The sequence below is a fragment of the Sipha flava genome, unplaced genomic scaffold (assembly GCF_003268045.1).
Source record: "Sipha flava isolate LNK unplaced genomic scaffold, YSA_version1 304_pilon_pilon, whole genome shotgun sequence".
Classification (NCBI taxonomy): domain Eukaryota; kingdom Metazoa; phylum Arthropoda; class Insecta; order Hemiptera; family Aphididae; genus Sipha; species Sipha flava.
The window spans coordinates 297931-319767 of record NW_020272981.1 but is presented as its reverse complement, the minus strand read 5'-3'; the positions used below and the strand labels follow the sequence as shown (position 1 = coordinate 319767).

The window sequence follows — 21837 nt, the reverse complement described above, 5'->3', positions numbered from 1 at the left end:
TAAAATTAGAAATATATTATTTTGATGTTCGACTACTCGATATATATTACATCGACAACATAAATTTTTTTTACTTGTATAATTTAGTTTAACTGAGTAATAACTTTGAAAATTAAAACAATTTGTTGAATATAATTGCATGTAATTTTTGGTTAATCTATCGTTAATCAAATATATATATACATATAAGAATGAATGATATTTTATTTGACTACTACTAAAAGATTATTCTTAGCAATATGATTTCATTGTATATTTATATATATATAATTTGTATAATTTCAAGAAATAAATTGAAAAGCTATACAACTTTATATACAGACTAACCTCTAAATATATTTAATTTATGTTTATAATTTAAATAAATTTAAATATCCATCATAATATAAAAATCGGATTGCTTTTTGATTTTCCAAGCTCAACATGTGAAAAACAATGAAAACAATACATATACAATAACAATATATATATAAAAAATTTGGAATTTTATGTTTTAGTGCATACATTTTCATTAAAAAAAAATTGTAATTACTCTACTTACCAGTCTCGTCGACAGTTAAACGATCCATTAGCCATTCAATTATGTTATAACCTATAACAATACAGTAGAGATTATGGTTATCGTATTACATAAACTATTCAGTTGGATGAATTTATTATTAAGTTCTATCAAAGAAAATTCAAACATATGATATTACATACTTTTAACTTATGCATAACATAAACACTAAAAAATAAAGATATTTTAAGTTGTTAATTTTAAATTAAATTTTTTAAACGTCAAGCGTATACTAGTGTTTAAATATCTTAAGCATATCAACATTTTATAAATATAATATAGTATTATATTACTCTATGCTTATTATTATAGGATGACTTTTAATGCTCTTAAAATGCTAAATCCTTTCAATTATTATGTAAACCTTCAAAAAAATAAAAAAATAATCATAATAATAATCATCATGCAAAGATTAAATTGCTATAAAGACAGTTAAATAAACTTTATTTTATTGAACACGAGTTACAAATATGAAATGATCCTCAAAATATTTCATTTTTAAATATTTCATTCGTGTTAACTATTATTGCTGTAATATTTTATATCTATTTATACTTCTAGTCTAGAATACTTCTTTTATAAAATGTTGTGTAAATAGTTATTATTAATATTATCATAAATTCAAAATCAACACATTGATTACTAATACCTGGTACTTATTACTAAAAGTTCTAAGAAACTATACTCGTAAATGATCAATTGCTTGTAAAATTTCGAAATTAGAACACTTTGAACAATGAATGAGAATAATATCTTGTATTTAACTACAAAAAATATCTATAATTTTGTTCTATAAAGAAAAATTTTAAATTATATTAAAGGAAAATCAGGTAATATTCATTTTTTAAAATTCTGAAAATAACGAGCAGTTATATTTTAAATCTATATTCGATCTATAATCCTTGGAAACTGCAAGTGCATTTATTGTATATAAATACATTGTACGTTATACATTTAAAAAATGTGAACCATTAACATTCATCCTAATTTACACAATTTTAGAGTAACTACGCCAAAATATCTCTTATAAACTAGGAAGATGTAATGTTTATTATATCGTTATACATATTATACTCGTGTATAAATAATAAGAATCTTTTAAACAACATAAATTGAATTATTTATTTTCAGTGTGTTTTATATAATTTATTTTAATTTATATGTTTGTTTTACATTCATGTAAATGTGTATGAAAATGTAAAATGCTGAACTGTAGAATAATAATAATAATAATACACGAGCAAATACACAAAATTTAGTTTAATATAACAATAAAAAATTTATACTGGAAATACTTTACAATTTTTACGACGAAATACTACTCCAGAAAATACTTAGTGTAGATTCGTGAGGATATTATATTATACTTTTGTAAATGTGTTTTTACTTTTTTTCTTTTCTTTTTTCAAGATATATTTCTTTTATGAAACCCCGTTAGGTACTCGCAGACATATAAAGTAAATATACGTTAAATTAAGATGTGTACCCGTTTCTTTCTTCTCATGCTACTTCCAATCCCAAAGTAAAAGTTTCAGCGTGTTAAAATGGTTCTTCCGGCCGGTGAAATTTATGCTTAGGGAATTTGTTTCAAAACTAAGGGTTGCCAACCGATATCGATTTTTCTAGAGTAGCTTAACACGAGGACAAAGTAAAACAACAATAAATTATAACACATTACTTGTTGTGTGCTCAAAAATTAATTTCATTAAATTTCTCGAGAAAATATATTATAATTCCCTCCAAACAAAAAATCTTTTTTTAAATTTTCAACTTGATTTGTTTATGGTTACGAATTGTATTTTTTCGTCTAAATGTACAAAACGCTAAGGTTATTGTTATATTTGTATGTTAAGTTAATTACAAACGTTTATTTGTCTTGAATTCAATGAAGTATTTTTTTCTCTAATTCTTACTAAAAATAACTATAAAACTAGGAATAACTATGTTATTGTTTAAATTATTTATAAATATTTACATTTTAAAGATTATGGATTTAAATTAGATTAGAATAATGTTAATCAACATTATGTTCGAGTTTTATTTAATTCCATCAAGGATTACTGTAATGAATTACATATTTTTAACATACTTTTTCACAAATGTAAACGGTAAATAGGCCACGAAATTAATAATTAGTTCATAGAATTTGACTATTATAGTTTTGCACATAATACTTATCAACTTATTACCTACAATAGTTTTTAAATAATATGAAAATACAGTGTTACTCCACAAATAACAAATAACAAGATACTTTTAATGCTTATGAATTGTTTAATTATTGTATAGTTATTTCGATAAATTGGTTTGTGAATACAACATAATTGGTATTCCATAGCAGTAACAGTTCAACTTAAATGCAAATTTAAATACGCAGTGTTAATTATTCGTTATTTCAGTATAATAAGTTTGATAACGATATCTGAAGCCTCTCAAATCTTAACGTTTTGATACTATATAATTCACTTTCAATAAAAATATATACATTAACAATTTTTTATCTTTATTGCTTTTGACACTTGCGTAATTAATAGTAATATAACGTTAATTCTGTTTTTTTTAATCAATGTTTGATAAGATTAATACGTGTATGTTTTAATTCGAAAATTAATCATATAGTTTTTAACTATTCAAGTTTTTTAATCGTTTTAAAATAATTTCATACACAATTTTTTCAAATGTCATAAACAATATATATATGTAATTAATTTTCATATATAATATCCAAAATATTAATTTTAGAAATCATAGCTTAGAAAAATGATTTTTAAATTAATATTATCTGTTATGTTTAACTAAGTGTAGTAAATTTGTTGAAATTTAAAAAAAAAATATGTAATACAATCAGATAGAAAATCTATTTCACTACAACGATCAATTGATTTTAATATGTATTTGTCATATTCACTTGATTTATACATATATGTCAATTACTTGTCAATACTTCAAATACCATGTAAAGAATGTGAAAGGCATTCTCTAGAGATATTCTGTTTGACTGATAAATATATATTTCTACAACACGGTAACATCATAATTTCTCTAACCTTCAATTTCAAAATAAATACTACCATTAATCATTTTCGGACGCATCAAACAATTGTATTTTAATTTAAAGTATTATATGTAATTTTTAATTTTTATTTAATACCTAATATTACAACTATAAAACGTGTTATTTTACTGTAAAAACTACTTAAAAAAAAAAAACTATTAGAACTTTTAAAATGTACGACACTTAATAATAGCATCATAATTTTTATTTATTATGTACATAATAATAATATATAATTACATTTAAGTGAATTCATCAAGTGTTCATGATTGTAGTAATTAGTATTGTAATGAACTAAATTAAATTTAAATTAATGTCAATGGATGTGGTGAAATTATACGTGTTATATTGCAGCTGATTAAATATTTATTATTTGATTAATAAATCGTACAGAAAAGCTATTTGTCGTTATTTTTTTTTTTTTTTTGTTGTACGTTTCAAAGCACTTAATTTCTCAGTATCAAAAGTAGGTATCATATCATTATGCAAGGTTTTCATTTTACCGAGTTCACCATTATATGACTTCAGGCTATTTGTATTTGATTTTCTGTATCTTCATTTTATCTCATTTTCTTTCCCTCATTCTTGGTCTTATAAAAGTGAATAAACTAACCTACGTCATATCAGAAATCTTGCGTGTGTTCCGCATTTACTTAATACTTAATCCCAAAGAAAACTATTTATAACACTCGGCTTTAAACAACGTAATATATTTTTTTATGAACACATAATTCTAAAAAATCTATAGTTTTTGTTTGTGATTTTTTTTATATGATTCATTTCGACCACTTTACATATGATAGACTTAGAAAATAATAAAAATGTATTAATGAATTTTAAATTATTAGTTTCTTTTAATAAATAAAACATGTAATACTAATAGTCATTGGAACTACGACGAATAATTAAAAAGAAATTTAAAACTCAATATTCATTACTTAAAAATATTAAAAAAGTTTCTCTTTTAATTTTCCGAAAACATGATAAAACATATATTTAATTAAAACCTTAAAAAACTTCGTAATTCTTAAGGTAATCATTTGCTTTTACTGTTGTTAAGTTTATACGAAAGCTATATTATATTTATTATTTTAAAGTTTGAATTACAAAAAGATTTAAGATCTTTTATTTTAAATCTTATTGTTAAAACAATTATAATTTATTATTTTATCGCAGTAAATTTTTAAGTAGACAATATTTATAAATAAAAATTCTTCTAAATGAATAATTCTTTAAAAAATCATGATAATATTAAATAGTTAATACTATTGATAGATAATTTTTTTTTTTACAAAATATATTTAATCTATAATTTTTAAACTATTATTTAAAAAATAAATTGTATTTTATAGTAATCTTTGTTTCCAATCTATAATTCTAATGTGTTTTGTGCTTAAACTTGATTTTATAAGATTTAATAATCTTTGAAACATATCACGCGTTATTGCAATTGTATTATATTCACATCTTATTACTATACTCGTAATCTTTACTACCAACGATAAAGTTTAATCATAAAATGGAAATTGTAAGTTTAGAATATTGAAAGGAACATAACAATTATTGAATTAAAAATTAAAATTGAATTCGATTATCATAAAATCGACTTGAATCAATTTTTTTTATCAAATATTTTGTATAATTAAATATTAAAGTGAACATTTTTATGTATATCTAAGTTCCTAATTTTTGTTTCAAAAATATGAGTAAATAATTTAATTTAGGATTGTATTTAATTTAAATTCAATAAAAATATTTAATAAATAGTAGTTTTATGTTAGAAATTCATTTTTGTCTAAAATACAAAAGCTGATGTTCAAAATAATTGAATAAACTTCATAAACTATATTATTAAATACTATTCTGATTAAATATATGGTTTGATCAGATAATTCAGTTATTTCTGAAATAAAATGTAAAATCACATAACAATTATATACTGCAATTAAAATCACGATGTACAAGATAGAATAATACTATTATGTGTCAATTATTTATGCTTAAAGAGTACTAATCGATTTCCATTTAAATACAATTAATTTTATTTCAAGTGATTTCCATCTAATAATTTTATTCTTTTGTACACGAATCGGATAAATTTATATATATACACCACAGAAGTCTTTGAAAGTTTATAATTAGTACTAATATTTACACTAAAGTTTAACGTTTAGTGAAGTATTGGATACTTACCGGCAAAAGCAGAAGGAATCGAAGTGAGAAATAACTTTTGACTTTTTACACGCACCCCAGTCTCTTCGTCTTTCATCTCTCTGACCAGCCCCTCCATCTGAAAATGTAAATTCAAACCTATTAACTTAAATTAATTCGACTATACACTTTAATTGGCTCTTAAAATTACCAAATGGAAATGCCCATCCGGTAAACTATTTTATCAACTCATCCAATGACCCATAATATTAACATACATTTCCTGGGGACAGGAAATCAGTAATTTGTATGATTTATGATGTAGAATGGGTAGTATGTAAACATTGAATGCATGCTCTGTAATTATATAGGCACATTGCATTGGCTTTTATCCCAAGTGTCACTAAGATTTTCTGTTCTTTAGTAGGTCAGTGAGGGTATGTGTGTATTTTAATAAATTCAGCAAATAAAATTAATTTGAGTTTAATCGCTTGTGAGTAGGAAATAAATGTATGTTCTGGGCATCCTACGCTTAAAATGCAACTCTCAACCCAGAAAAATGTAACCTTTCCTTTAAAATAAAACTTTTATCTCACACAAACCTAGCCAAAACCATAACTCTTTCCTTAAATCGCAATCCTTTAATTAAATAATTTCATACAGAGGTGATTGATCTCATCAATCAATGCACAAAGGTGATGTTTGGTTTACCATTTTTTTCTATTATTATAATAACGTACTAGTCGAAACATTTTCGAGTTTGGATGAAACCTATCGAGTTTGTCTGTCAGATTCACCCCACTGTTCTACAATAGCATTATTATTCTAGTACCGTACGGTGTCACTAGAAGCGCTGATGTTGCATCAAACTAAAAACAGAAGCTCACATACATATTATATATTTCATATAAACTGATACATTTGTAAAATCATTACTTTACAAATCGTTGAAGGAAATGTCGTGATTTACGTGTTCGGTTTTTATTTGCTTATTCAGAATTTAGTACATCAATTTCACGTGTAATTTATTTCAACGGATTAATTATATTCAGCTGCACGGTATGGAACTAATCTTTTATATCGAACCATAATATACACCGATATTCTAAATCACATGATGGAATTAAGTTTTTATACAGTTTTTGTCCTCAAGTGTTTGCTCGTAAAGACAATCTCATAAGACACAACCACGAAAATTATCGTAAGTATTTTTTAATACCTGTTAAATTATATTATTAGATTATTATAATTATATCATTAGATTTTGCCTGAATATCATACTAGTAATAGATTCATTAAATTTATTTTGTTATTCTTATTTATATAATATACCTAGTATAAAAACCGAGCTAATTTTTTTATTTAAAAAATGTTTTCAGCCTTAAATCAAACAATAACAACACAAAAACGTCTAAATATTCCATACGAAATGGATGGAAATTAAATAAATCAATATTTTCCAACAGATCATACAAAAAACTTCTATGATAATGATGGTAGTTTTATTTACATATATAAAAATGACTGCGAATTTGATACTCTAAAATCCTTAAAAATGCATTAAAAGTTCTAAAATATTAGGTTCATCGAGGAAAAAAATGTATTTTAATAGACAAGTGTTTGATAACCGTCAAAGCAACATGTGTTATCTTACATGAGTGCGCATTTTAAGCTTCGATAGCAAACACATTTCGTCACCTATATAATCGCTGCTATTAAAGGCATATGATTATTTTATAATAATATTACGCCAACAAATGAACACTAAAAAAGCCGGTCTAACAGCCTTCAAAAATACTTCCCAACAAATCTCCATCTTTAAAACCTCAAAATAAAAGAAATGCTACTAATTACAAAACAACAAATATTCCATTTAAACCATATCAAATTCAAAATGAGGAACAAACATTTCATTCCATATACCCATCTGCAAAAAAAAAAAATAAAAAACAGTTCGCATATCGCTACTAACTCCACCACCACGATGAGACAATCTACCTTTTCTACACACAATGCCAGCCGATCTACACACAACTTCTATCAATACAAACAATAAATTTAACTATGCTCTAGCCACGGCCAACTTAAACATATCGAAAAGAGAACAGGTTATTGTTATCCACCCGGTCGACGGACTATTACTCAAAGATTATATTATTGCAACTAGACAAATTATCTCTCCAAGCAATATATTTGTATCAATAATTTCTATGGGTCGTGTATGCGTTTTCTTATCTAGCGAACTAATATTAAATTCTCTCATAGAAAAATCACAAAACATATTAAAAATAAACAAACACATAATTCCTATACGCAGACTCCTCGATCCCGTTAAAATAATTATAATATCAAAAGTATACCCCTCTATTCCTAATCAGTCTATATTGGATGCATTTATGCACATAAACATTTCACCACTATCCGAAATAAACTTCCTCAAATCCAGTATAAATGAAATTAAATACGGACACATATTGAGTTTTCGACGTAAAATCTACATTAAACACGAAGATATACCGAAACTCCCTTGTTTGTAAGTAATAAATATAAACGAAACAAACTTCAGAATTGTATTTACTGACAAAACAATCATATGATATAATTTTAAGTCGACAGGACATCTATGACCTACAATACAAATACAATAAGCAGCCAAAATATCTCTCAACCACCTAACCGTCAGAATAATCAAATACATCAGTCTTCGTCTTTCAAAGAAGAACAAAACCCTGTATTGTTAGAAAATATTCAACTTCCCGAAAGTCCATCAATTATTTATGACATTCTAAAAACCCAAATGGACTGGACAAATGAAATTCCGCATTTTCCGTCTAACATATCAGCTCCAACTAACCCCGAATTGACATAACAACATATTACAACTACAGAAGTTATCCCACCAAATTCACCTTATACCATCAACCATAAAGAAAACATATTAAACAATAGAACTCAAGACCAAACCATTTTGGAAACAAACAAATAAATATACACACGTTACGCGAAGAAATTGACTCTAATGTCCCATTAATCTTTGAAATTACAGAAAAAATCCGCCCTTATATCGACGATCACTCTATGAAAATAAAGTTCACTAAACTTAGCAATTTATTATTTCAATTTTTACCTCTTCAGGACAACAATCTAACTTCCTAATCTCTAAGACTAACCACGCTAAATATATATATAAAAAAAAATTTAATTAAATTAAAATTAAAAAATTAAAACTTAAACAATATGAACATAATTCAATGGAATATTGATGGATTTTATAAACGTAATGTTGACATCCAACGAATAATATATGATTATAAACCTAATATTGTATGTTTTAAGAAACTAATTTAAAACATACACAGTCAAGTCAGATTAAAGATTACAATGGATATTTTAAAAGCCGCTTAAATCCAGTTAGAGTCAGTTGAGGCATTGCTATATTCATTAAAGACAATATTGAAAGCGAAGAAATTTATTGAAATACCCACTTAGAAGCTTTAGCAATATCTGTCAAATTTCAAAAACAAATATGCATATGTAACATATACCTTCTCGTCAGAACTTCATTTACTAGATAAGACTAGTAATCTAATAATAACACAATTACTCAAACCTTTTATCATTTTAGGAGACTTCAATAGCCGCAATACATTATGGGGTTCCACATATATCGATAATCGAGGCAAGATCATGGAACTTCTAGAAATTTCTGATTTAATACTACTCAAAAATGACAAACCCACAAGTTTCAGCAATAGATCTTTCTAATGTTTCTCCGATAATTGCACCCAATCTAGAATGGGATATACTTTCATTCTAAAACGGAAGCGACTACTGACCAATACTACTTAAATTATTCAGTTCAAATTCCCAATGAGAACCCGTAAATAAATCAACACTTTAATACCCAAACTGGGAGCTTTATTCTTCTTTAGTAGATCACGCATTACAAAATTCTGAGACCAATAAAGACACCTGCAATACTTATACAACACAAAACATAAATCAAAATAAAATGAATAAACTCATACTAGAATTAACAAATTCCATCATTGGAGCAGCTACTATTGCAATAGGAAAATCTGACCGTCCAGCCCACCACAAAATAGTCCTTTGGTGGAATAAAGAATGCAAAACAGCTATAAAAAAAATATAAAAAATCCTTAAATTGTTTTAAAAATACCAAGCTACTATTAGACCATATCCTCCTTAAAAAAATGCGTGCTGAATCTAAGTATATCATAAAAAGTAAAACATGCTCACGGAAAAAATGTACATAAACTATTAATAACCAAACCCATTCAACAACTATCTGGAACAAAATTAAAATATTTTAAATCCTTAGATAGATTAAGTGAAAAACTGAATAAAGGATCAGAGCAAGATATGATGATACAAAATACTTTTATATAATTTTAACAGTTACCATTATCAGTATGAGTTTAATAGTGTTAAAAATAATCTTAAAACTTAATACGAAGTATATCATATTGTTAAATGAAGTTAGTTTGTTTCACAGTGGGAATGCAGTGTTACACATTTTATTTTTTATAATTAAAATAAATGTGTAGATACACGATTTTATATATTTCAAATTTCTAAAATAATCAAATTGTTATTGACAGTTTTGTTCTATGATGTTGAATATATACGTACCTTGTCGAAGGCAAAAGGCCTGCGTCTACGATCCGATTTATCCATGTTGTTGGGGGCGGGGGGGCTGGGTCGCGTAAATGTGTCGCTTACCCTGGCTCCATCGGTCTCTGGCCCCGCCCCCTCATTGTTTTGGACACTCGTTACCCGTTCATTTGATCTATAACATAATATCAATGTTATTAATAATTTAAATCAACAATCGAAAAAAAACTACGTAATATAGTTAAAATTATTGATAAACAATTGTTTATAAATTGTTATAAATTGTTTACAATTTATAAAAAAAAAAATATAATTTCCTTTCTCTCTTATAATATGTACATTGAAGTAAATACAATAACATACATTATATGTTGGTGATAATTTTATAATGTCAACGTGATATGTATTAAATAATGGTTTGTAAATCAGATCAAAGAAAAATTATAAATCTTAATGTTATATAAATTATTTAATGGAAATTCCTAAACAGAATAGACATTAGAACTTAGCACAACATTTTAATACATTTTATCATTATAAAATATTCATGATCACGACGCAGATGTAAATATTTTTAAAATACAATTTATTTTACTTATATATTTACTACTATAACATATATAGTTAATGAAAAAAACATACTGCTATACTTCTTTGAACTAATATTTAAATAATATGGTATATATATTGTATATTAAGATTTATGTTAAGAATATATGCTCAATAATATGTTCGTTCTTATATCATGTACATAATATGTACATGTATTATATTAGATAGGTACTATTATTATTAATTAAGATTTACAATACCAAAAGATGATTTATGAATTTAAATATACGAGCGTTCTACAAATAGTATTGAATTAAATAAATAATTTAGAGACTATAATTTTTTTTTAACTGCCATGATGGACTGACACCTATTAAAAAATTTTTTAATAGCCATATCGAAAAAATTATTTTGTGAACATGCTCTTTTACAAATTCAAATAATTGATACTTTTGAGCTTTAAACAATAACCGTAACAATATAAATTGATTAATATATATAAATAAAATAAATCACTCCGTGTCGGTTAACTCATTATTTTTAGAGAGGATTACAAAAAATTTGTATACATCCATACCAAGTTGATAGTTTAAATTACTGACAATAAAACTATTTTTTCCATTAAGAACCGTATTTTTAACATATGATATCACAAATTACCAAAACTTTAGAAATTTATTAAAAAAAAAAAATGATTTTGTTTTTTTTATATAATTGTATACATTTTATTGAATTGTAAAGTCTTCATTTATAAATTGAAAATATGTAATACTTAATAATTTAATAATTAAAATATTGTAGGAATTAAAAAATAAACAGTTCTATATCAAATGTATTCATTACATACTTCATAGCTATTATTTTATTTTTTTTTTTTATATTCAAGTGTACGTTACAACGACTTCTTTATTAACGATATAACTTAGTAAGTAAATAGTAGTGTGATAGCTTAAAGCAGAAAATAGGTAAATAATTGATACAAATGCAGTGGTGATTTCTTATAATGTTATAATATTTATAATAAAAAAATAAAATACTAAATTAAAATTAAAATTAAAAATTAGTATATGATCAATACTTGTAAATTAATATATTAATTAACAAGCAAACACATATTTTATAAATAGAAATAAAAAAATACTTATTCTTGAGTATTAATATATTTGTAAAGTACGTCTGGTTTCAAATTAAAAATTCATCATAAGGTATATACAAAGTCAATAAAATCGCAACTAAGGATTTATTTCTTTACTTATTAATTTATTAATATTAATATATTTTTTATACTTATATATTTTTATAACAAAGTTTAAGTAAATTTGAAATTTAGGAAACCATCTCCCCTTCGTCGATGGTTCAAAAAGAAAAAAGGAAGGTAAATTTAAAAAAAAAATTATTTGAACAGAAATGGTTTTTGGACGTTAGAAGTTCAAAAAGGTTTTCAAGGAGATTGAATTCATCTCAAAAAAGAAAAAGTGTAAACTTTGGCAAGAGAGGCACATAAATTTCAGAGTGGCTGACCTTATGCCATCGCAAGATGGGTTTGTGTGCTTGATTAATACGACTGATTAATATCTATTCCATATTTTTTTTCGTCCGAAAAAAGAAAAATCGTGATCAAACTGTGGGAGAGGGGTGAGAGAGCTTGATTGCTCTTAATTTATTTTTTGAAGAATGTTTCTATTCAAGGTCATTTTTGAAATGTACGTAATTTTTTTTTTATCCATGGGTTGTGATATTCCAAATTTTTTAATGCGCATAATTTTTGAATTTTATCAAGTACATTTACTTTTTCACTGCTGTATCAAAGAAACCATTCGAATAAGTCAAAAACCTTAGGATTGTATATAATATAGTATGTGATGTCGTAAATAATTATAACATTGGGATTTCTCTTTATAATTGAACAAATAATGTTATAATAATATTATATAATGCCCTTATAGAGTCAGAATATTACCATAGACAATTTGGAAAACTTGGGTATGGCTTTCAGCAATATTTATCGTTTTTCAGTACGAATACTGTTATAGAGACAACATTTAAAATAAATTTAAATTCTTTTCTACGTTGATAATAATTCCAATTCCGTTTATAATTTGCGTGTGGTAGCAGATAGTTTTTGGTCGAAAAGCGTTGAGGAGAGGCGTATAATATTATGTTAATGAGAAGATTTTTTATAGAACTGTACATCATGTAAATTAATTGGTTTTGTATATATGAAGAGAATCTGGATGAACTTTATCAGTGAAGTTTTCAAAATGGATAAGCATTTAATTCGCGTGGCTTGATGCAATATTTTCGATACGCTTCACAAGAAGAAAAGGTCCTTGATTATTGTTAAATAAAATTTATTTTAATAGTGTCTTCAAGTGACATAGAGCTAAGTTTGTAAAATGGTCGATTGGGTTTCTTTTAGAGGCGTCAACAGTCAAGCTCAAGCTAATATTGTGAATAGGATCTATTTGTAGTGTTTCTAGAACTGTTTTTTAGCTCCAGAATAAAATTTTAAAATGTATTCAAAAGCCGAAAGGAAGAATGCTTGATGAATGGGACTTAATATTTATATTGTCTGAGCTGAGAGGATTCTTGGGAAATTCAGATTAAATATATATTTATATATATGATTGCTTTATACGGTGGCATTAGATTATTTTGGAATCTAGGGTGGATCCTAGTATAATAGAAATTATTATTTAAACAATGAATAGAAAATTTAATCATGGCTTTTTCACATAAAATATTTTATTATACGAAATAAAGCACATTTTTATATTACTGTTTTTTTTTTTATGTATTCTTGAAATAAATAAGTCTTGAGTCTATTCTCATCAATAACAATGGAAAAAAAATACTAATAATAACATTGAATGGTAATTATTTTTCTCATATTATATTAAATCGTAACTCATTTGTTCATATTTATTATTAATTAATATATGATACTACTGTTCTTACGCTATTCTTTATCAATCTGAAATTGAAAGAAAATGAGTGGAAATTAAAATTAAAGTTCTTTTCAATTTCACACAAAGGATTTAAAAATTCTTTATTATTATTAAGCTCATTTTCATTACATACTCGTATTATAACGTCAAGACTACACTGAATTCATTTCTTTAGGACAAACAGTTATACTTAAGATTATTTTCATGATTAATAAAAATAGCTGTTTGTGATAATCTTTTCCTCTAGACTTACATTACTTTTTTAATTACTGAAATATATTTATACAAAAATGATCATGAGTAAACTATTTATACAAATGTATAGCAGATATTCACATTAAAAAGTAACATTAAACTAATAATTTCATATTTCATTTAAATAAAAAAATAAAGAATAACCAATTTTTTATTTATTTATTTATTTTCTGTATTTAGAATAATTTCAATTACACAATTATTAGCCTATTTTAAGATTAAAGTTTGGACCTAAGAGGATGTTATAATGTTTATATAATATGTTACTATGTATTCTCTCACATGGTGTAATAATTACATCATGTGAGAAAATTCGAACAATCTCATTACATAAAGTAAATCGATACCTAAGAGCACACATGTGCTATGTCCAAATGTCCGACTTTTAATGTTATTTAATTGATTTTGATAGCATAAGTATCTAAAACCACCTTTTTTAATTCAAATACTTCATAATTAATATTTTATTTTAGATAATTATTATAAAACAAAGGAATATTTGTTCTAGTTTTATAGTTATGCAAACAACTAAACTTCTTTAGTGATTTGCCAAAAATTAGGAAAATGGACATGGAACATGTGTGCTCTAAGGTATCGAAATAATGATATTTGGGCAATCAACACGTTTTTGTTTGAATTAATTTCATTGAAAAATTGAAAAATGTTGGCAGTGTTCCGTTGGTTGAGGACTTCAGTACTGTTCACAATATAGATATATAACGTATAGGTTCAATCACTCAACTACCACGATCATATTATGGTCCCGATTGGTTCACATTTGAACGGTCACAGTACGGTGAAAGTCTAGTCATTAATTGCTAGGTCACCACAAAATACAAAGTATATCAAGCAGAAACATTTGTAGTTAAAAATCATTTCAAATGTTTTTTAATTTACCAACTGAGGTTATGCCATGGAAAATGGATAAAATATAAAAAATTTGAACCAAATCTAACCAAACCTAGACAAGTCGAGGCACTACTTCTGAAGAGACTCTGTACATCATGTTGCCGGCGCGTCTCTGGACTCGGCATTCATTTCCGAACCATTCCGAGTCTGTTTCTCGTCTGTATCGGTCCTGTGTTGTTATTATTTGATTAATCTACATTTTGTAAAAATGAATTATCAAGAAGACATTGCGAATACTGCAGTATATTATACTATAGTGTAGGGAATTCTTTAAACGATAACAGGTTTTTCGAAATGTTATTTCACGAATCACGGACAGCACTCTGAACTTTGTGTTGTAGATTTTAGGCCTGCAGATACAAGATTATTGTTCATAAAGCTCAAGGAACTCCAAATTAAGTTTGTTTAACCATTCTGTTTTTTTTTTTTTTATGAAAATTATTTAAAAAAATAGAACCAAAAGAAATGAAAAAAATACTAAATATTTTTTATTAGCATACAATATAAACAAGCCACGTACGTCAGTAAGAACACATTTGGTTGGTTTGGCAATCCGAGTAACGAACTCTCCTTTGACTCGAATACCAAAGACAGACAACTTCCGGGAAGACATGAGCCACGCACAGTCATCCCGCAACGCATTTGCTGTACCGAGCTATACCAAACCCCTGCCGGTAATCGCACCACGCACCGTGAGATCCCGGCTTTACAAAATCAAAATCACCCCAAGTCGACTGGCACGTGCGCTTTTTTAGTTCATTCTGATAATTTATTCTAGGAAAATGCAGGTCTCGTTCCGAAAAAATATTGTTTCAATTAACCGTGATTCAACTGTAAAGTGAACGTTATCGATAATGTAAGCATTCAAATTTAAAAATAGTTAAATAATATTTGATCAAACTGATACCTATAGTGTGAATAGCGTCTTCTCTTGTCGATGTTGGATTGTTGAGAAGGTGACGTGATGAAAAGCACTTAGGGCAATTAAAAATAATGTGTACGATTGTAATAAAAACTTTGCGAATCGGGTGCATGTTTTCAAAAATCAAGCTTTAGAATGCCGAGTTTTAGAATGACAATATTTAGAAAATCTATATTTTAGAATATAAAACTTTTAAAAAAATGTTAAATAGTGTTTTAGAATATAAAATATTTCCAATCGTTTATTATTGATTCATTCTGGTATACATTCATTTATCTCCAAAATTCAAAAAGAACAACATGAAACTGAAGCAACAATCGAATCGTTGAACTCAAATAAAGTAGGTATTCAAGAAAAGAAAATACAATGAAACACGGAATAATAACTTATTACAAATATGTAAACGAATAGTTGATGATTCTAATTATAATTTAGATGAATTTATAAAAGCTATTGCTAATAATCTTAAGTATTAACAATTATTATATTTATTTTTTTACTATAAAAGAATTATTAGAAAACTTTTTATTAGAAAACATTGTATATGCGAGTAAACAGCATAAAAAATAAAAATATTTCTAAAAATTTAAATTCTAAACGTTTTATTTTCTAAAAAACAGTGTTTCTACAACTTGATATTCTAAAACCCAGCATTCTAAAATATGACTTTCTAAAACCTGCCTCAATACCGAACTATGCATATGTCACACGCAGTTTTGGGTTTCTTGGTGATAAACGTGAGATGAGAGTGGCTTATACTGGCCCAGATAATAACTATTTGTTCTCTCCTACTTGAATTGTTTCAGTTTTTCCACTGGAATATCGACTCTTTGATATTCTTCAACTTGTTATCATGCGTAATGATTTTACCACGTTGCTGTTATTAGTTAATGAGCTTTATTTATTATGTTAATGTTTGATAGAGCTAACTATTGTGCTAAAATGTATATTGCGTATGTTTCCGTAGTGTAAACTCTGGTAAATGAAGAGTATTAGGTTTTGACTAGAGGTCCCATTACCATTTTCAAACCTGTTCCGTTTGTATCTTTGTATGCATCTGTGTAAATCAATGTGTGATCTTTGAAATTTTATTCTACTACCTCATGAAAATAAGATATGATGATGGTGGCTGCATCCGAATTGCATGCAAAAAAAAAAATTCCGAATTGCATACCATCTCTTAGAGGAACCTGTCCCAATTGTATGCCACGTCTTAAAGAGGTATGCTGTGTACCCACAAGTTTATTCATCATACACTAATGTGCACAACTTAAACTATATTTTGACTTAAAATCTTTATGATTTGGTTGTTACAACTGATTAATTTTTAGATTAAAATATTTTTTATATTTTCTATTATTTTTTTTTAATAAACTTGGTACATGGCATGCAATTCGAACAGATCCCTCTAAGATGTGGCATGCAATTTAGACAGACTCATCTAAAATGTGGCATGCAATTTGGACATTCCAATTTATGTTTATTTTTTTGGCATACAATTCGGATGTATCGGATGATGGTGTTAGCAACCGATTTTTGCTGTGTGTAAGGAACAGTTTATTGATTTCTGGAAACCCATTCCAAGGAGGAAAATATGGAAAGAGGATTTTTAGATAGGGTCTATCTATAGGTTTAGATCAATAATTTCTTTTATCTTGGTATGGTTTCGTTGATTATAGTCGGGGTATTTGTTTGTTTATGTTGGAAATCGAAGAAGATATTAGAATAAATTACTACTTATAATGAAATTGTATTTTTACTATAAACCGGTTGATTTATACGATAAATAATTTAATCTTAAAAATATAAATTTTTATTCTTTCGTGTATTAATTGATATGTTTAAGTAACATTATGAAAAAACCCTTGGCAGCAACGTGTTAATAATTGAACACAGTAAACTACTGTAGATGGCCAAAATAAACAATAATAGAGAAATATCATAAAAATCGATATAACGAATGTAAAATAATCTCAGTGTAACATTGATTAGATGTATTGATAAATAATTAATATTAAAAAAGCAAACCATTTTTTTTTTCAAAAAATATAAAATATTTTTATTAACACCCATTTTATACGCAATATTTAGAATGTACATATACGTATTATATTACGATTACTGAAATACACTATAAAAAAAATATATATAATATATATCTAATTTTACATTAAAACTTATTTTGATGTTATCTGCCCCATTTTATTCATAAGATAAACGTTTTTATTAGTTTTAATAAACTTAGGAATATATTATTAAATATTATTAAAAAATATCAAATATCCCAAATGTTCAAATCTAATATAAACGAAAATATTAAACTTTATAAATAACGCAACCCATTATTTACGAGTATATCTTGTATTCTATTTATTCTCATATTATAACTCACGGTCCCATATTTTATGAATAAAAATGAATTCTAAAAGTAAAATCAATAACATTTTATATACAGAGAAGAATCTAAAAGTTTAATACTACTTAGTATTTTTATACTTTCAGGCTACGGTTATTGATTTTACATTCCAAATAATCACTTGGTAAAAATATTTTAATTTCAAAAAATGTATGAAAAAATAGTCAGTTATTTTTTTCTACGGGTAGGCACATTATTGTAGTCGTTTATTTTGAAAACTAAAAAATACCTCTCGAAAATAAATGTATTTTATTTATTTGAAAATATTAAAGCATTAAATTATATTTTGCTTATGTACTTTAATACTTGGATATGAATTATTATTTACCTAAGAAGAAGATTTCAACGAAAATTAGAATTTCAATTAATATAAATAAACTATTTACAGTTAAATAATTTACAGTTGAATACATTTTTTAATATTTCTACCTTCTCTTTAAAAGATAAATTTCCATTTTTTACATTTTCAAACTGATATATTTATACTTGGTTTTTAAACGAAATACCTTCATTATGAATATTGTATTTGCACCTGCCAACTCATGTAATAATTACTCATTAAGCAATATTTTTTGTTACTAATTATGATTGGTTAGTAAGAACATCGAATTACGTTATTATTTTAATGTATTACATCGTAATAGCGTGTTTCACTCAACTTATTTTTTTAAACGGTCTGTTTTTAAAAACAGTTTAAAAATAAAGTGATGAAATGGTATTAATCACCCTCGAATTTTTTGAAATAATATTTGTTTAAAATAATTAATTATTGAAAAATAACACTATAGTTAAGTTTTGATAAAAGTTCTACTTTTTTTTTTTTTTTTTTTTTTTTTTTTTTAATGTCTGTAAAAATTAATATGATCTTATTTGAAACGCTATAATTATGTTCGAAAATACTTTAGTGTTTTTACCTGTAGGGTAGTAATTATAAAGTGAATAATTCAAACAACGAAAATAAAAATTAATTTCCATAAAAAAGCGCTGTACGATAAATTAATATTTTTAAATTTAGTACGGGTTAATCATATGCCTTCATGGGTTCGTCGCAATTTCATTTTCCACGAAAACAGTCCTTTCAAAAATCTTTAACTTTTCGTATCTATATCTATTCAAATTTATAAACGAATATTACGTAGAAACTGCCATGACACAGTCTATTGTGACAATTAACATTAAAAGTAATTGAGTTTTAATGTTTTTGAATGCTCGTACAAACCACGGTTAAATATGACTGTTGTAATGTATTATATAGTTCATTATTTCATTTCAAATAATTATGAAATAAGGCGAAAAAAAATGTTGATATTTTGTCAAATAACTCTATTAAACAACGAGCCGCTGAAATAATGTTTACTAAAGAAACGATTTTTTTCATTAATAAATACTTAACTATTGAAGTATTATCCATTAATATCCCCCCCCCCCCAACAAAAAAATAAAATAAATAAATAAATAAAAAAATATAAATATATACAATGTATTAGTGAGTTTCTTTTTACTGTAAAATATTGTATGACGTATGTATGTGTATTTAATATATTTTTCAGTAGTCAAGATTCAGATAAAGGCTATATTATTTTACTTGCTTTTTCTTATTGCTTTTTTTTTTCGTACTATATATTACACGTATGATTTACAATATATTTCTTAGCAAAGTTATCGAAAATTCAAAACCATTATTTTTGTCAATAACTTAGGCATATTATTAATGTATCTATCTATAGATACATTTGGCTTAGTGAGAAAGAAAAAAAATAATATTTTTACTTTTCAATATTTAAACAAGACACTAATAGATAATTTTCAGTATAATTTCACTTATGTTAATTATTTTCTAATAGTCTGTAACAGTAACTTCAAAAGCTTAATTTAAAAATGAATTATTGATTAATTTTTTTTATTTAATAAAAATTGACCAGCTAATTAATGTATTTTCTCACGAATTATTATGTTCTATAACATTTTGAGTCTTGATATTCAATTCCTAACCATTTATATTAATCAAATATAATATAATATAATATAATATCATTGTTATTTTATCGTTTGATGATTAATAAATTTATTCGTATCAAAATATAACACTTTCAATATTTTACAAATGAAAACATGATGTAATTCATAATATATATAATATATATATATTTAGTATAATACCTATTATCTGCTATATTTATGGTGAATATATTTAAATCAAATTTAAGCTTCATGTTAGTTTTATAATCAATCCATTTGAAACTTTTAGTATTAATAAATATTAATTTAAGCTAATTTTTTGCATATTATTAATTAAACTATATTTTAAAAAAAACTATAGTTAACCAAACCAACTTATTGTTGATTTGAATAATATTACAAATTAATTAATTAATTAATTGTAGTTTAAAAATAAATTAAGTGATACTAATACATGATAAGTTTAATTTATATTAGTAGTTTTTTGATTTAACGTGATTATAAAATATATAGGATTTTTATAATTTTATCATATTTTTCCTCCCTCAAATTAATCAATATTCTGAAATTATAATTAATATAATTAGATAAATATATATAAAATTAATTATAATACTCGTATATATAGTACTCAAACCGCCACTAATATTCTCTGCGAATTTATGAAATTTAAAATGTCTTAGTATAAAAAAAATAAGATTTTACAATGTAAATATAAAAAAATAAGGTTTATAGTAATAATAGTAATAATAATAATATTTGTGTAGTTCGACTCTTAATAAATATTACTGTAGCTATTGAATTAATAACTAACTGTCCAACTTCAGTCAATTAAATGCAAATTGCAAATTTATCACTATGAAATATACAAATGGAAGGTCCCTACTAATAAAAATAATTACATGAACTTTTGCTATTTAAAATAATCAATAACTGATAAAAAAAAAAGAAGAATATATGTATATACAACCGAGCGATATTGACCATTATAGATTAACTCAAAAGAGCGATCCATAAAAATGATAACTGGGTCGTGGTCCATACCGAGAAACGTGTACCTGAGTAAAAACAAGAAGAAAATTACCACAGTATTTAATATAACCGTAATTTTATTATTGATAATATACTTTATGGTTGGTTTTCTGGTGTAAAATGTTTATTTTAGAATTCGTTAATTTATTCAACTGTTTTCGAAAATTCACTTTAAAATTCCATTACTATATCACCGGCAGATAGCACAAAGCAGAAATCGATTTTCGTTGACAATAATCAAGCGTGTACAGAGTACATATTTCACAGTAAACCATAATCCAAGTTCCAACGGTACCGTATGTATGGTAATGAGTGAATTCACTGCTAGCAGAACGATGAAGTATTATAAGTATATTTGCGTTTATTATTTGTATGATAGTTCTAGAACATGTTTACCTATATATATATATATATATATATATATATATATATATATATATATAT

At 25.2% G+C, this 21837-nt stretch overlaps 2 protein-coding genes across 4 annotated transcripts in view; one reads left to right on the top strand and one right to left on the bottom strand.

Annotated features, from left to right (window-relative positions):
* LOC112686335 overlaps positions 1-21837 on the top strand; it is a 109929-nt gene that overhangs the window by 7773 nt on the left and 80319 nt on the right. The window lies entirely within an intron of this gene.
* The window catches only part of LOC112686333 (regulator of G-protein signaling 11), a 49297-nt gene that overhangs the window by 16003 nt on the left and 11457 nt on the right, over positions 1-21837 (bottom strand). For both annotated transcript variants that reach the window (XM_025558554.1, XM_025558555.1), the window contains exons 2-4: positions 10419-10575; positions 5808-5904; positions 542-592 (exon numbers count right to left, since the gene is read on the bottom strand). In XM_025558554.1, coding sequence (XP_025414339.1) covers positions 542-592; positions 5808-5904; positions 10419-10463 — 193 coding nt within the window. In that variant the 5' untranslated portion in view covers positions 10464-10575. The remainder of the gene's footprint in view (positions 1-541; positions 593-5807; positions 5905-10418; positions 10576-21837) is intronic.